A 17,364-nucleotide genomic window follows, 5' to 3' on the forward strand; every position below is an offset into this window, starting at 1 on the left:
AGTCGTAGGCGCTGAGGGGTGACCGCGGGACGCGGGAGCCGGAGCGGCCTCACCCGGCAGCGGAGCCACCAGCCACGGCCCGGGCCTGCTCATGGAACAGGAGCTGGGGGTGCTGAGTGATGGAGCTGAGCATGAGCAGCTTGTGCCCAGGCAGCCCCCAGCATCCTGGCCTGGATCAGCACCAGTGCGGCAGCAGGGCCAGGGCAGGGATTGTGCCCCTGCACGGGGCACTGGTGAGGCCGCACCTCGAATCCTGGGCTCAGCTCTGGGCCCTCACTGCAAGAGAGACCTTGAGGGGCTGGAGCAGGGACAGAGAAGGGAATGGAGCTGGTGCAGGGCCTGGAGCACAGTGTGATGGGGAAGGGCTGAGGGACCTGGGGGGTTCAGTCTGGAGAAGAGAAGGCTCAGGGGGGACCTGATCGCTCCCTACAAGTGCCTGAGAGGAGGATGGAGCCAGGAGGGGCTGGGCTCTGCTCCCAAGGAACAAGGGATGGGACAAGAGGAACCGGCCTCAAGCTGCACCAGGGCAGGGTTAGATGGAGCTGAGGAACAATTCCTGCCCCACAGGGTGCTCAGGCATTGGAACAGGCTGCCCAGGGCAGGGCTGCAGGCACCGTCCCTGCAAGGGTTCACACCCCGTGGAGACGAGGCCTCAGTGCCATGGGTTAGGGGTGGCCTTGGCAGGGCTGGGTAAGGGTTGGACTGGGTGAGCTTGAAGGGCTTTTGCAACCTGGTTGATTCCATAATTCTGATTGACAAGCGTCCTGCAGCCATCTCTCAGGAGAGCGCTGTTCCTGCCCTCCCCGTAACAACCTGTAAGGCTGTGACATGTCAGCTTCTACCCTATGCTGGACAGTGCACACACTTCTCACTGGTAATCATTCCCCCTGCCTCTACCAAATGGCACCCATAGGCAGACAACGGCACCAGCAGCTGGGCAGTGGTTTGGCTCCTTTTCCCCATAGCTTTTACCCCTCTCTGTTCAGCACCACAGTTAAAGCCAGCAGCCTGCAGCGTGCAGTGAATCCTCCAGCGCAAAGCAGGAGCACCCCCTCCTATCAGACACTAGGAAACACTTCTGGAATTCACTAGTGATGGGAAGCAGGAATGCACTACAGCCGTCTCGGGGCAATTCCTTGCCCGAAGCCCCAGGAGAAACAGAGTCCAAAGCACAAGCAGCCTTCATTTAATTTGCTCATTCACCCGACCAACGCGCGCAGCCGATCGTCCCGCAGGTTTTACTTCCTCTGCGTACTTCCATAACGAGATCTGTCACTCAGTGCGATTCCTCCCTCGCTACAAGCGCCCGTAAGGAACGTTTCCAGACGAGCAAACACATCCAGGCACCCCACGTGGTGGTTGTCGGTAGTTCGATGCTTCAGCAGCACCCTTTGGAGCGGGCAGAACTGCAACAGACTTGGAGCAAGGCAAACGCGCAGTGTCCTTTGAAAAAGGGAGATGCATGTGGCGGCGGTTCCTGCATCCTCGGCAGTCTGAGGCAGTCAGGATCTTGTCTTCCCAGGCCCGGTACTCCATGGATGCTGTCCGTTCCCAGCAGCTCTTCCACGTGGTTTTTCCTCTGGCATCAGCGTGCGGTGAACCCGGTTCCTCCAGGTCGCATCCACCGAGGCTGCTGCAGACACCCGGAGCTCCGCGCTGAGCTGCAGCCCCGCTCCAGGGCAGGGAGCGCGGCCGGGTCCGTGCTCCGGGGGCTCAGCGCGGCTCAGGCCGCCTCCAGCTGCTCCTGCGCGGCGGCGAGGCGGCGTTGGAGCCAGCGCTGGCGCCAGCGCAGGAAGCGGCGGCGCGCACGGCCCGCCTGCCACCCCACCACCACCCCGGCGGCGAAGGCGGCCAGCAGCGCCCAGCGCACGGCCCGCGGCCGCAGCGCCTCCAGAGCCATCCCCGAGCCCGAGCCCGGCTCCGCCTCCCGCTTCCGCCGGGACCGGGGCGGGCCCGTTAAAGGCGGCGGGGAGGGGGCGCAGTGATTGTCGCGCCATGGCGGAGGCCGCCTCGCAGGTAGCGGGGGGCCGGTGGGGTCCTGGGAGGGTCGGGGGTGATGGGACCTCGCTAACAGGAGCGGGATGCGGGAGTGCGAAACTGCGGCATCCCCTGAGCGCTTTTTGCCTCTATAGCGTGTCCTAGGACGAGATGCACTGCCTTTAGAATACCGCTTCTCGCCTCTATAGGGAGCCGGGGGAAGAAAAGCCTCTCCCTTGAATGCTGCTTCTCGTCTCTATAGAGTGCCCTGGGCTGAAAAGCCTTCTTTGAACGTCCGCTCGGTGTTTAATTCGAGCTCCAGCACCGTCTGACCTGTGTCTGTGTTCTCCCCCTTTCCACAGGATCTCCTGCTGGCAGCAGCGTTTGTGTCCGATGCACAGTACAACAGAAATATCCCCTTTAAGACGTCCCCGGAGGCGGTCAGGTAAGGAGCTCTGCATCCAACAAACACCCACAGCATCACGTCGGGGCAGGGCTCTGTGCTGGTGTGGCTGTGTGGTGCTGTGGGGCACTCAAACTGGCATGGGGAGAACTAATCATAACTGTTCAAAGAGCAACAGCCAAAAAAAGGCTGGGGACCTCGGCTTCAGCAGCTGGGTGCTGAGGAGGCTGGATGGGAAGAACTGGATTTAAGGCTGAAATCATAGAATCAATGAGGTTGGAAAAGCTCTTTAAGCTCATCCAGTCCAACCCTTACCCCAGCCCTGCCAAGGCCACCACTAACCCATGGCACTGAGGTCTCGTCTCCACGGGGTGTGAACACTTGCAGGGACGGTGCCTGCAGCCCTGCCCTGGGCAGCCTGTTCCAATGCCTGAGCACCCTCTGGGGCAGGAATTGTTCCTCAGCTCCATCTAAACCTGCCCTGGTGCAGCTTGAGGCCGGTTCCTCTTGTCCCATCTCTTGTTCCTTGGGAGCAGAGTCCAGCCCCTCCTGGCTCCATCTTCCTTTTAGGAGGTCCGATGGGGCTCAGAGCATCTGTGTGTTGAGGATGGGAAAGGAAATAAGAACTTGATTTTTTTCTAGAGCAGACAAAATCTCTCAGGGCTGCAGCTGCAGCGAGCGCTCTGTGGGGATGAGGAGGTTGGGAAGCTGGGTCAGCCCCCCCTGTGTGGGAGGAGATGCTGGGTGTGAGTGCCAAGGGTTTGGTACAGGAGGTGCCTCACGCCAGGCAGTCATGGTTGTTACCCCTTGACTTGGCAGTGGGTGACACCAACCACTGCACAGCAAAACCTCAGCTCATCAAGGCAGCACATTTGCTCAGGTGTGCTTCAAAAGGGTGGTAGCTGCTAGGGGCAGGAGTAATTAAAAGTTTACGTTAATTGGTGATAAGTGAGGTTGCCCAAAGGAAAGTTTTGCCTGGGATGGTGACTCTTCTCTTTTAGTTGCTGGTGAGAGACTGAGTAGCTTCAAAGAGGCGACTTCCTTTACGCTTGGACTGCTTTAGGCAAACTGTTGCTGTGTGTAAAATGTAAGAGAAGGTGGCTGGTGTAGAGGGGCAAGGGCATACAACAGACTGGCAGCAAAGCAGTGAGTGAGCATTAATGACTCCTGTAGCCCTCCCCAAATAAGCCTTCCCTTTTATTTTGTCTTATGTCTGAGCCAGTGAAGTTTCTTGGTTGTCTTGGAATGCAGGTATGGTTAAGGATGTTTGTTACAGAGGATTTGAGTGGGTCTGTGCTGTTATGTCACTGTAATGCCTGTCTGCTGTGGAAAACCAGTGTGTGCATCATCTTGTCCAAGTATGCTTGGTATAAATGATAGAAATGATCAGGTTTTGCATAGTGGTGTCTTGATGGTGTTAAGGGCATAACACCATGTCGTGTGTGGGATCCCCTGCCCTGTAGCCTTCCTGCAGGTGATTGTTTGGCAGGTGAGATAACCCTTTGGCAGTGTTGGCACGCTTTTCTTGGCAAAGGACCTTCATGCCCTGTAGATCTGAGACTTTCCAGGGGAGCCACTGTCATGTGCAACTGTGTGATACCTCCTCAAGGTCATTGTTGGTGTGCAATGGAGGTTTGGCTGCTGTAGGGGCTGGAATACTGCTGGAGCTGTGTATAAAGCCAGCTTACTGTGCAGCTCCATACTTGTCTCTGATGGCTTTTCTTATCTCCTTGCTGTTTAACCTGCAAAGAGAGGATGTGAGATAAGTAATCAGGCTCAGTTTGTGTGTCATGGTGTCCTGGTTTAGCAGTAGCAGTCATTTTTTCTACTGGTGCAGTGCTGTGTTTTGATTTTCCGCCTGGGAACAGAGCTGATAACACAGATGTTTAGACTGACCAAGGACTTTGAGAGTCTCATGCTCTGCCAGGGAGGAGGAGAAGCTGGGAGGAAGCAGGGACAGGACACCTGACCCAAACTAACCAAAGAGGTATTCCATACCACAGCACGTCATGCCCAGGATGTAGACCTGAGAGTTCCCGGAAGGGCTGGATGACTGCGGGGTGGGGGTGAGGTACCGGTTGGTGAGCGGTTGTATTCTCTTCCTTGTTATTTCCTTTATCATTATTACTATTAGTAGTAGCAGTACTGATTTCTGTTATACCTTAGTTATTAAATTGTTCTTATCTCAACCCGTGGGAGTTGCTTTCTTTTGATTCTCCTCCCCGTCCCTCCAGGGGCGGAGGGAAGAAAGGTGGGGGGGGGAAGTGGACTGCGTGGTTCTGATTTATGGCCTGGGCTTAAACCACGACACATGGGGACACCTGGGCCTGGCAGGAGTTTGCACTCAAATGAGGAACAAGGTAATTGCAGAAAGGAAGCCCCTTTACCAAATCCACGTATTGCAGCCTTAAACTGAATGGAGGGGTACCTGTATTCCACCTTCCTGGTGTGCCTGCTCCCTGAGAGGGCGTGTAGCATCCATCAGCCATGAGACTGTAAGGAAGAGATAGGAAATAAGTTGCCAAATCCCTGGCTGGCACAAACTGTGCTGCTGTTCCACCTCATCCTCTGTGACTGCCTGGGACAGCATGTGCTGTCCTTCCAGGATGCACTTAGTGAGCCCATGGCTATGTGCACTGAAGCCTTTATTTATGGTGCCTCTGCCCTCCTTCTACAGGCTTTATTACCTCTATAACCACTGGATTATGCGAACAGCCACCTACTTCTTCATCTTTCTCAACCTGTCCCTTGCATTGTTTGAAGAACCCGCTGTGTATCCTCTCCCTTTCCTGGTAAGTTCTCAGTGTAGAAGCAGCAATGCAATAGTACTGTGCTGCTTGGTAGAGCAAGCGAGGGTTTCTTGCTTGAAACTGGTTGTCAAAGGTATGTCAAGAGATAATTGATGCTGATTGATTATCAATTGATAATTGATTCTTTTATCTGTTTTTGTATCTATTTAATCTACTGAAATGGGGACAAAAGAAGGGCATAGGAGCTAGGCAGGGACTATGGGAGCCATTGTGGCTGTCAGGAATAGCTGACATGACTGCAAAGTGATGTTGCTTTTCTGTGTCTTGGTGTCTTGCATGTGACCCAGATCCTGTCCTCATGTCTGAAAGCAGAAGTGTTGCACTTGGGACTGACTTTTTATAGCCTTTATTTGTTGTGTGCTGTTGTGCTTGTGAGAGATGTGCTCCTTGAATCCTAAGCAAGCACAAATTAACCTGGATTAACCTGTCTGTGGCAGGGAATGTCACAAAAGGAAGCCTGGAACTATTGCTTAGTGCCCGATGTGTGAGGCTGTGAAACCTCCAACAGCAAAACCCACTGGAAAACTCTTCTGCTGACTCCAGCTGTGGTTTTTCTTTGCCTGTACCCCAGCTTGAACATCCCTTGTGTGCAAGGAGGGCTAATGCTGCTTTTGGTTGTCCTGACTTGGCCCCTTCTCTCCCTGCAGGTCACTTCAGTGGTCGAGGTGCTGTGCCTTCTGGTGTTCTTTGGCCGACTGACCCATTTTGCAAGGGTCACCCCTCGCAGTGTGTTCTGGAAGGACACCAAGAACATCTGCATCATGGTTGCAATCCTGGTGAGCTCGGCCTAGGGGAGCCCCCAAGGTTGAAGCAGACAATGTGGAGGTGACTTGTCCCTCCTGTTGCTCCCCTGGTAACATAGGCCTGATGTATACAGGCTCTAATCGATCATCACTTGCACACACAACGGGGTTGTGGGCCCATCTGTGCTGTATCAGTTCACCCTGTTGTCTTCACCCTTTAGACCCATTTCCAGCATTACTACTGGGACTTTTCCTCCTCTTTTCCACAGTTATCCCTGACAGACTTGGCCATATATGGGGTCCTCAGGATATACAACGTGAGGAGCATTCGATGGTCACGAATCGTGAGGCCCATCTTCCTCGTGAACTTTGCAGAGAGCCGCCAGGTAAGGAGGAGCTCTGGTGGGATGTACCTCTGGTCAGGCCCCATTCTGGAACAGTCTGCTGCTTTGTGAGATCCAGGGGATTTAGTGAAAGAGGGTTTGTGCAGAGATGGCAGAATTCAGGTTCCTGTGAGTGAAGGTTTCTCTCGGAGGTAGCCTGAAGCAGTAATATGAGATGGAGCAAAGGGTATGGTAGCACTGGTGCTGCTTGGCTGCTGTGCAAAAGGCTTCTCCTTGTACCTGTGGGCTGGGTTATGGCTGTCCAGAGCCTTGAGTGTGCTTGGGGCTGGAACGTTTCTTGTACAGTCAGCACACGGCTGTGTTTAGTCCAACCTGGGTGGAGGAGAAGCGTTAGAAGCTGTCCTCAGGAGGTGTGCACATGAGCAGCACCGCAGACAAGAACTGCTTCTCCCTGGGTCAGAGGCCAGGTTACTTATTTCTGGAAGCCTCCTGGGCAAACAGCACAGTGTCAAGGCTGTTCTTGCACACTGGGTGTCTAGTCCAGCGGGGGGATTTGGACTCTGATTCCCTCTGTCACAGGGACGCTTGTTCCTCTTTGCCCCTCTGCCCAAGGCTGTTCTGCTTGTGACTTACAAATGAATACACTGCTGTGGTGGGGAGGGTGCAGTGGAACTCTGGGTCTCATAAGAATGTGTTTTGTGGCCTGGAGTGATGGGCTTCTGTCCCTGACCATTCCTCTGCAGTGAGAGCTGAGTTTCTGATGGCCTGTCTCAAGAGATAAGGTCTCTCCTTCTAGTATCTCCTCTAGGGCATGAGGAGGAAAGGCCTGGTGGCCTCACACAGCTTTTAGCAGAACAGAGCTGGCACATCTGCTATCTGTGTCCTACCTTGCCTGTCCCTCTGTAGAGGCTTGATCCAGATGGGATGGTGAGGAGATAAGCAGGTACCGCTTTGCCTCTAAACACTTCCCTTCTCCCTGTCAGATCCGGAGAGCCTTCCGCAGCATCCGCAACACGCTGCCAGAGATCACCTACGTCTTCCTGCTCTTCATGTTTAGCCTTCTCATGTTCTCCCTCATGGCCTTGAAGCTGTTTGGTGAGAGGTGAGAACACTCCTTTTGCTCAGAGCTGGATGGGAAGGATGTGTGTGATCCTTTTGGGCAGGAGGGATCTGGCAACTCCAACTAGTTGAATACAGTCATTGCCAACACGTGCAGTTCCTGTGCAGGATATGGGAGCTCTGTGCTTAACTTCAGCTTGTCCTTTTCCTCCCAGGAATCTCCAGACAGCAGAAGGCTTGCCATATTTCAGGAACTACCTAGAAATTGTGTTTGACCTCTACGTGCTGGTGACAACAGCAAACAGCCCGGATGTCATGTATGTATGCTGAGCTTGCAGTCTTGCTGCTCTGAGTGCTGCTGTCCTGCTCCTAGTGGCAGGATCTCTGCTTAGAACAAGACTGTGTTTTGCTTCTGGAATACTTTGTTGTGTAACAGGGCTTTTACTTTTCCAGCCTGCAGGGGTTTCATGAATTTTCAGTCATCTCCTGTATAAATGGCTCTGAACCAGAGCCTAACTTTCTGGAAGGTGTCTCTGCCTCTAGAAAGGCCAATAACCAGCTTATGACTGAGACATCACCTTAATCTCTGCACTTAAACTGAGCCACACTAACAAAAGCACAGAGATGAAGCTTCCTTTTCTAGATCCCTTCAGTCAGAGCCTGGTGAAGTAGGAGGAAAACCCAGCAGAAGGAAACTGTTCTGTAGCTGAACTAAGCACAGTTTTTAACTTGGTTGTGATCTGACAACTTTGATATCTAAAGCAGTGCTTAGAAACCCACCTGGAAGGCTGTTTTCTTGTGGTATATTTCCCTGTTTGCCTAGCAAGGAGCAATCTCTCTCCCCTTTTCTAGGATGCCAGCATTTGACTTCAGCTCATGGTATGCCTTGTTCTTCATTGCCTTTGTCATCGTCAACACTTACATCTTCATGTCTCTCTTCCTGGCTGTTGTGTACAACAACTACAAAAAGCACCTGAAGGTAATATTGGAGAAGTGAGCTGTGATCAGTGACTGCCTGCTGTTCCCTGTCACCTTGTAAGGAAATACCTGGCTTTCCCTTGGAAAGCTGCCGCTTTTGGGAAGTGTGGAGCAAGGGATACAGCTTCCTGCCTTTACTGATGCTCTGCAAATAACAAGCACAGGTCCACCTTTCATATGGGGATTGCTGTGAGTTCTGCTTTGAGCATTAAACAGTGAAATACTCTATGGTGCTGTGGACCCAAGAGGTAGCAACAGATAGGAGGCACATGTCTGTGCATTACTGCTGTTAGAGGCTTAGTCGTAACTCAGAGGTTCTGTCTCTGTGCAGGAGGCTGTTTTCAGTTGGCTATAAGCACACAGCACGCTTCTGCTGCTGCATGTGCTCTTAAAGCAAAGGAAGTGCAAAGGGAGGTCTGAGTAAATCACAACTCTTGCTGCTTCTACCCAAACCGAGTAGGTGCAGCTTGGTACTTGTGATCAAAGGGTGGGAGCTGAAAGTCCCTGGGTGCTCCCATGATGGAACTGGCTGCCTGTCAGTGAGCAGTCTGCTTGGTCATCCTGGAGGCTTCCCAAGGGTATAAGGTCCTTCAGGCTGCTTGTAATCATGTGCAGAAGAGGATCTCCACCCCTGATCTCAGCAGTATTCACTGATGGATGGGAAGTATGCATGGGCACATCTTTGCTTCTGTGACGTGTGGACATCCAGATGCTGTAGCCTTTGTCATCTCCTTCCTGTCAGGCACTATCCTTTGTCTTCCGGTTGTTCAATGCATCTCCCAGCAGCACGTGAGCTGTTAATCCCTCCAGGCTGCCTGTTAAACAGCATTTCTCATCACCCCCACTGCCTGTGCTGCACTTTGTGTCTCTCATCACTCCAAGTGTGTTCCTCTGAATCTCTTTTTCCATCTCTGTGCCACAAAAATAAGGTTATTTAAATGGATGTGTTATAAAAAGGGTGCCTGAAGCTGCCTGAATCCCCATCCTCCCTCCAGAATGAGATCCGAAAGCTTGCTTACATGAAGCGCCGCAAGATGATAGAGGCCTTCAACCTGCTGAAGGAAGAGGAGGGAGCACAGTTTGTGGTCAGAGAAGCCCGATGGAAGCAGCTTGTCAAGCTGGTGGCTCCTGATACCAGTAACTCCCACCTGGAGCTGCTGCTGCGCATCTCGGATGATGAGCAGAAGGGTTTCATAGGTGAGTAGTGGGGCTCTGCTTTTCATAAGGGGTTGGGGAGGAACCTGGGGGCATGAGACTGGTGCTTCAGAGGGTTTGGCACTGGGACTTGGGGTCTGTAATGGACTCAGAAGGACTCCAGGCCCCTCTTCCTGCTTCCCTCCGCATTGTTTAAGTCCTGAAAGGTTGTTCTTTTGTGCCTGTGCTGTAGCCAGTGTCATGTATACTGTAGCTGGCTCTTCATGGACATTTGACATCAGGCCAAGCTTACCTTGGGGAGTGAATGGGCACTCCTGTTCTCAGCACAGGATTTCCATCCCTGGCAGTGTTCAAGGCCAGGTTGGACACAGGGGCTTGGAGCAAGCTGCTCCAGTGGAAGGTGTCCCTGCCCGTGACAGGGGTTGGAGCTGGATGAGCTTTAAGGTCCCTTCCAACACAAACCAGGCTGGGATTCTGTGAAAGCCTCCCTTGCTATCAGATCCTTCCAAGCAATGTGGCTTCCCACACACTCCTCTAGAGCCTCTTGCTCTGTTCCTGCTGGAGACAGGATATCAGGAGAGTTGGGTCAGTCTCCTCATGCTAGATTGCGCCTGTCATGATTGTTAAAGCTTTGTGTTCGTTGTTGGCCTGTGGCTTGAGCAAGTCCCCCAGAAACGAGGCAGAGAAGCTGCTGAAGTACTGAGTTCAGCCTCTTCTGCGGTGGGTACCACTTTGGCCATGAGCATTTTCTGCTGCCATGACCAGGTATTCAGTCCAGATTGCTACAACTCGTGTGTTTATAGGCTTGCATGTGCCAGCCACACTGATGGGAAGCGCTCTCCCTTTTCCAGACAAGAAATCCTTTGTACAACTGGCTGATCTGCTCAACATCCAGGTGATCACCCTGAAAATCCGCAGCCACCCTCTGGGGCAGTGGATGCCCCGCGTGTACCAGTCAGCAGCGAGCCGGTTCCTGCGCAGCATGGTCAGGCACAGGTGAGCCTCCACCAGCAGCAGCCAGCTCTTACCCCTCACAGGCTGCAGGGCAGGGCTGCTGCAAGCAAAAGGCATCTGGGTGTCATGCTGGGAAGTACAAACTGCATTTGGGCAAACAGGGGCAGCTTCTGGTTTCAAGTGTTCTGTGGACCAGCTCTGCTCTTAGCCTGCCTTCAGTACTGTGGAGTAACTGGACTTGGCTATTGGAGTCATACCTCTTCCAGTCCCACTTGTTCCAGCCTGAGGTGCTGAGTGTAAGTAGCTCTTACTGAAAGCAAGAAGTGCCTTGAAGGACCAGATTAAATGCTTCACTTAAAGGTGATCTTACTTCAGCAGTCTGTGCTGCAAAGCTGCATGGTGCTGTGTCATCATCTCTTACCAGGCTCATACTATGAGCTGCTAGTGCTGGGTTTCACAGCTGAGTCTTGCCAGAATTGCAGAATCACTGAGGATGGAAGGAACATCTGGAGCTGGTCTGGTGTAACCCCCCCTGCTCAGAGTGAGGTCAGCTGCAGTAGGGTGCTCGAGGCTACTTCTAGATGGGTTTTCAGTGTCTCTAAGGATGGAAGACTCCATAACCTCTGTGCAACCTGCTCCAGTGTTTGCCCACCCTCAGCTTAAAAGGGCTTTCTTTCTGTTGAAATGGCAAACCCTGTGTTTCAACTTGTGCCCTTTGCCTCTCGTGCTTTCACTGGATACCACTGAGAAGAGTCTGGCTCCACCTTCCCTCCACCTTCCCATCAGGTATTTATTCACACTGAGCTCCTGACCCTTCTCCCCTTCAGGCTGAGCAATCCCAGCTCTCTCCACATGTAATGTGTCAGCCTAGCTTGCCCTTTAATCCTTCTTGTGACCCTTTGCTGCACTGACTGTGGTATGCTCATGTCTTCTCTGTGCTGGGGAGCCCAGCTATTGACACAGCACTCCAAATGTGGCCTCACCAGTACCGAGTAGATGCGGGGGGGGGGCAATCACTTCCCTGGCTCAGTTAACACTTCCTGTCTTAGCCTGGGATGCTGTTGGCTTTCTCTGCCAGCAGGGTGCATTCCTGGCTCATGTTCAATCTCACAGCCGAGTTCCATCAGATCCCTGCAGTGCTGCTTTTCAGATAGTTGACCCCCCGCCTGCACTGCTGCCTGAGGTTATTCCTCCCGAGGAGCAGAGCTTTGCATTTCCCTTTGAACATGGTGGGATTCCTCTGCCCAGCTTCCCAACCTTCCAGGGCTCTAGCACAGTGTACCAGCCACTCCTCCTAGCTGTGCATAGTCTTCTGTTTCACTCAACTAGTCCTGCTTGAGAAATGATGCTTGGCTTGTGGAAACGCAGCCAGTTCTCAGTTTAACACACAGAGCATTGACACTGGTGTACCTCGAAGGCTTGTGCTCTCCTTTGAGCTGGACCTCAAGAGCAAAGCTAAACTGCAGTAACTTTCCTAAACCCTCAGGTTTGGGGATGCATAAAGACAACTTATTTAATGTCAGTGTTTGAGGAGGAGGCAAAGAACCTCTGAAATACCTGAGTAACTTTTACCTCCTTGGGAGTGGCAAACTCATTTCTCTTATTCTTCTTGCAGGGGATTTGTCTGGACTTATGATGTGATCATTCTCATAAATGCCATCTTCATTGCTCTCGATGAGGAAACCCCTTATATATCTTACGCTGAGTGGGTCTTCCTTGCTTTGTATATAATTGAGATACTTCTGAAAGTGTACACTTACGAACCAAGGGCGTTCTTCGGCAAAAACCAGTTCTGGAACTGGTGAGTGAGTTGCTGGTTGGGCTGGAGGTGGTGTGAGCTGTGAGCATCTTTGTGTTCAGCTCCTGAAGAACTGGAACACGAGTCTCTTGGAGAGATGGGCTGCCTGACTTGTATGCTGGGGTGTAATTGAAGTGATTCTATGCATTGTCACGGGACATTGTGCTCTTTGCTGGCCTGACCTGGCTCTGACAGAGACTGCTGTTCTCTGCTCTGCTCCCTCAGTCAGAGGTGACTCAGCAGCATGTGAAGATGGTGGCAGGGCAGGGGAAAGTGCGTTGCTAGACAAGGCTTTCCCTTCTTCCCGCCCTGCAAATGGTTTGAGGTGATGCAGGTCGGTGGTGCACATGTGGGGAAGAGGGGTTACTCTGAGCAAGCTGCTCTAGTGGAAGGTGTCCCTGTCCGTGGCAGGGGGTTGGAACTGGATGAGCTTTAAGGTCTCTTCCAACCCAAACCATTCCATGATTCTACTTGGTCGTGTGGCAGCTTCAGAGCCTGTTTTCTGTCACCACATTTCTAACAGCACTGCCTTCCCTCGTGCTAGGTTTGATACTCTCATCATCTTTGCTGCCTTGACTGCAACGATACTGAATACCACCCTCAAATCGAGTAAGTGCAGCTTGAGCAGTCTGCATGCATTGGGAGACTTGGTCCTGAGTAGTCTTTTCCCATCACCTTGGGCTTGGGAGGCACTCGGACAAGACAATGAATTTCTTCTGGGGCTTTTAAGAACTAACCCAGTCATAAATGTATGTTATAAATACAGTTATACATAGAGTTAACAAGAGCATCTCTACAGTTCTCTGCTTATTTTCCATAACAAAACCCATCTTTTTTTCCCTTTCTCAGCCACAAAGTACAACAGCCAACAGATCCTGGACATCGTCTTCATCTTAAGGGTCCTCAGGCTAATAAGGATTGTTGACAGCATTCAAAGGTAAGGAAGAAATGGGATAGGGATACGGTTGGGGTTATGTTTGGGGGGTGGACTGTGTCAGAGGCTGGCTGAGACAGTGGTTGGAGTTGTTCTGCTGATTTGGATTGACACCAGCACTCAGTGAAACATCCCAAGGCCTTGTCCCAGCAAGCCTCAGTTGCTGCGGCCTCTGGAGGCTTATTTATAAGGATGTGTGGGGAGCATGTGCTGGATGGGATATGACAATAAGCAGATGTGGGCTTTAGAAGAGCCTCTCCCTAGCAAGTGTTGTCATGAATCCTTTGCTGTAGGTTCCGGGTCATCATGAACACGCTGATAAACATCGTACCAACAATGCTGACATTTGGTGGGCTGACTCTGGTAAGAAACCCTGGTCTCCTAGCTCAAACACTCCAGTTTTACAGGAATGTGCCTTGAGTCTCACACTCATGCTGCTTCCAAGAGGATAAATGCAAACCTCTGGATGCTGGGCCCTTGAAACTGTAAGTGTCCATTTGGTTCTTGGTTGTTGCACAAGTAAACGTGTGCAAAGGGGTTGGGTTCCTGCCAGGTCAGGACATGCTCCTTTGCTCCATGGGGCAGTGAAGATGTTCTGTGCAATCTGGGCTTTACACTAAGGAAACAAACAGTGGTTTAGGCAAGAAGCTGAAGGGGAAATCCACTTCTCAACTTCCTAAATATAGGTTCTATTATGATCTGAGAATACTTCATTTCTAGGTATTTGGGCTGTAGTTCTTGGCTTACCATTCCTGCTTGGTAATTGCTTGTGAGTGGCTTGGGTCTCTTGGGCTCTGCTGCTCCTCAGCAGCTTGCCATGTCTATAAGAACTGGGAAACCTGCTGGTACTCTGGACTCCAGCTTGCTGCTCATTGGAGAAGCAGGCAATGGGGTTTCTCTTCCCAGGTTGTATACTGTGTATTTGCCATCATTGGCATGGAGTTATTCCATGGGAAAATCCAGTTCTTCCCTGCAAACTCGAATGCTCCTCATGCCCTGGAATGTGGGAATCCAGCTCTCAAGGATTCTCTCTTTGCTCGAGGGAAATACTGCAAGAACAATTTCAACAACTTCGCTTCGTCCTTCATCGTCCTGATGGAGCTCACTGTGGTCAACCAGTGGCATGATATCCTTTGTGGTGGAAGGTCCAGATAAAGCTTGGTGATCCCTGGTTTTCCCCTTGTATTGCACACACACACACACACACACACACACACACACATAGTGCCAGATGACAGAGAAACGGTCCCTGCAGAGGGCTTGGTTTGGAAGGTGGGTTGTGTGACCTGGTTTCTCCTCCTGTAGCCCAACTCTGCAGCAAGATGTTCTCCTGTAATGCTCTGGCCCTTAACTCCCCCTGTACTCTTTGCCAATGGGTTTGCCAATGTGACAGTGCAGCCTGCAAAGCTGTATTTCATTGCCTTCCACATCGTGATGGTGATAATCATTGTCAAGTAAGTACTGGGCTGCTCTCTTCCACTTTGGAGGGAAGAGGAGCTCAGCCTCCTGCCTGGGTGCTGCTGGTGGTCCCAGGATCATACCTGGTGTGACTCGGAGATGAGTGGGATGTGTGATGGAGGAATCTGATGCATCTGTTCTTGCCTCTGCTGGGTGCTGCTCTGTTGCAGAGCTCCCCGTCTTCAGCAGGGGAGGGGAAGGAGTGCTGGGAAATGAGCTTGGGAATACTGAGACACTCATTGATAAGGCCAGGTTGGATGGGGCTTGGAGCAAGGTGCTCTAGTGGAAGGTGTCCCTGCCCATGGCAGGGGTTGGAACCAGATGAGCTTTAAGGTCCCTGCAACCCAAACCAGTCTGTGATGCCCAGAGGCAGGGGAGGAATGCCAGGAAGGAAATGCTGCCACATAATTCTGCTCATGGTTTCTTTCAGCATCTTTGTGTCATTCATTTTGGAAGCTTTCTTTGTGGAGTACTCCCTTGAGAAGAGTGAAGTCGAAACAGCCATTGAACAGAAAATCCAGGAGCTGGGAATGGGAGTTCAAGAGTAAGCCCCCCCACACACCCAGGAGGGTAGTGCTGGAAGTGGCTGGCTTGGCGCATTGATGGGGGCTGTGGGACTGGAGGAAAAAGCCACCCTCTGGAGGAGTGAGCTGAGGCTCCTCTTCCTTGTCACAAAGCTCTTGCTAATCCATCATGACCATAGATGAAGCTCTCAGTGCCATGGGTTAGTGGTGGCCTTGGCAGTGCTGGGGAATGGTTGGACTGGATGAGCTTAAAGGGCTTTTCCAACCTGGTTGGTGCTGTGGTTCTATATAGGCTTGGTCTAGATGGTAGCAGCTGCCTCTGAGCAATCCCAGTCCAGGGCTGTTGCCTGACTGGGGGCTAACACCATGACTGGTACTTGCCCTGCCCAAGAGAATCCGTTGCTGCTGGGTCCATATGGGCCCCTGGGGTAGGATGTGCCTCCCCTGGGTAACTTCTGGCCTTTCTTGTGTAGGGATGAGCTCCAGAATGAACACCTCCTTGATAACATGGAGAGCACTGAGCACGACCTTGAGGGGGACAGTGGAGCAAAGCCACCATCCAAAGGGCTGGTGTTCAAAATCGCCTCCAAACGTAAGTGCAGCCCTGCTGTGTGCCCATGGTTTTGTTTGAGGCCTGAACTGTCCCTGATCATAGCCCTCTCTGGGGAAGCTCTCAAGCATTGCTGCTCCTTTGGGCGGTAAGAGCAGCTTAAACCCAGCTGGGGCTTTTGAGAGAGCTGTGGACATTCTCTATTTGCTGTTTCTTTTTACTTATATAGCAAAATCTTGCCTTTTTCACCTCAGCCCTTCTGTGCACGCTTGTCTGAACCATCTGAAGATGCTTCCTCGGTGGTGGAGGTCTTGCTGCTGTTGAGAAGTCTGTTATCTTTCCTCCTTCCTGCACATGCTTTGCCTTCCTCCTGGCTTGGATCACGGGGTGACTATAGGCTTCTTTAGCTTAACAACTGCTTTTTCTTCTGGCTTTCTGGCTGTTCCTTGGCAGTTCCCTGAGCTCATGCTTCTTGGTGTGGCTGTAGGGTGGGATTACAGATGTGCTGAAGGACAAATGGGAATGGAAATGCTTAATATGTTAAAACAATGGTCTTGTAATGGATAAGTGCTTAAAAATACATGGGGTAAAATGCCAGGGAACAGCACTTTGGGTGTCTGTAAATGTCAAACATGGGGAGCTGCCTTAAGGCCTGCAGGAGAACAGGGATAGGTGCTCACAGTAACTTCCCTTTGCCCACGTGCAGGGTACAGGACTGTGGATGCTCTGCTCCAGCGCATGTTCGAGGCAGAGATACCCCTTGAGGATGAAGGCCCATCGTTTGAGGAGATCCTCAGCTTGGCCCCCACTGCTCCTGTTCCCAGCCACTCCACTTCAGAGAGCGCAGCGTGATGGGGACCAGCCATGGCAGTCGGTGAGGAGGAGCTAATCCTCAACTGCCTGGGCCTTGAGCGTGTTCCCTGACTGCTCACCTCCAGCCAGGATGGGTGTGGGGACCAGGGCATGCAGCAGAGGGGGCAGCTGGTGCCCAAAGTGGCTTCATTGTGTAAAGGAGCTTTATCTCGCATCAGGTCTCATGTATATGTTGAAACTGGAACTACCCTCTTGGGAAAGCAGAGGGAGCATTGGTGTATGGACTGTGCCAGTCACTGATGGTGCCATATTCAGTATGTTATGAAATACCTACTCCTTATAACTGGACTTTTGTATTACAGCACTTTTATACCTGTGTATGGACCAGTGCAGCTGAATCCAGCAGCGCTGTTGTACATTAAATTCAGCAGTATGGAAAAACAACTGGTTATCAGAGAGTTAATGTGTCGGATCACATCCTTGCGGGGGCACAGTTCCTGTTTGAGTCTTGGGGCGGGGTTCCCACTTCCCATGGGACTTCCTCCCAACTTCCCTGTTTACTTGTGTGTGCAGGGGAAGTAAATTCCAGCAGAGCGAGGCCAAGTCCTGCTCCCCGAGCGCGCTGCCCGGTGCATGGTGCCGGCTGGGCCTGCCCGGGCTGCCTTTATTACTATAAATCACTGTGATCCATTAATTACATCATAGATGGATTATCCCTCTGTCCCTTCTCCATCCCCCGGCTCAGCACCGCCCAGCAAGAGGGGCGGGGCCAGCCCCAGGGGGCGGGGCCGCGCTCACCCAATGGGGTGACAAAGAAAGCGCGGCCTCCCAGCGGAAGCGGGCGTGATTGGCGGAGCTCGACAG

At 52.1% G+C, this 17,364-nt stretch overlaps 1 protein-coding gene across 1 annotated transcript; it reads left to right on the forward strand.

Annotated features, from left to right (window-relative positions):
- Positions 1 to 1,995: 1,995 nt before the first annotated feature.
- LOC308220567 (two pore channel protein 2-like) lies at positions 1,996 to 16,539 on the forward strand (the record flags this gene model as incomplete). Its single annotated transcript, XM_080616679.1, has 19 exons — positions 1,996 to 2,016; positions 2,340 to 2,422; positions 5,058 to 5,172; positions 5,838 to 5,966; positions 6,203 to 6,319; positions 7,261 to 7,379; positions 7,552 to 7,653; positions 8,189 to 8,315; positions 9,310 to 9,511; positions 10,321 to 10,465; positions 12,039 to 12,224; positions 12,766 to 12,830; positions 13,071 to 13,158; positions 13,449 to 13,518; positions 14,062 to 14,290; positions 14,519 to 14,609; positions 15,044 to 15,157; positions 15,611 to 15,729; positions 16,394 to 16,539. 19 exons carry the CDS (start codon positions 1,996 to 1,998, stop codon positions 16,537 to 16,539), a joined length of 2,268 nt encoding a protein of 755 aa, XP_080472805.1.
- Between the last annotated feature and the right edge of the window lie 825 nt (positions 16,540 to 17,364).

This window comes from Psittacula echo, assembly GCF_963264785.1.
Source record: "Psittacula echo genome assembly, chromosome: 4".
Classification (NCBI taxonomy): Eukaryota; Metazoa; Chordata; class Aves; order Psittaciformes; family Psittacidae; genus Psittacula; species Psittacula echo.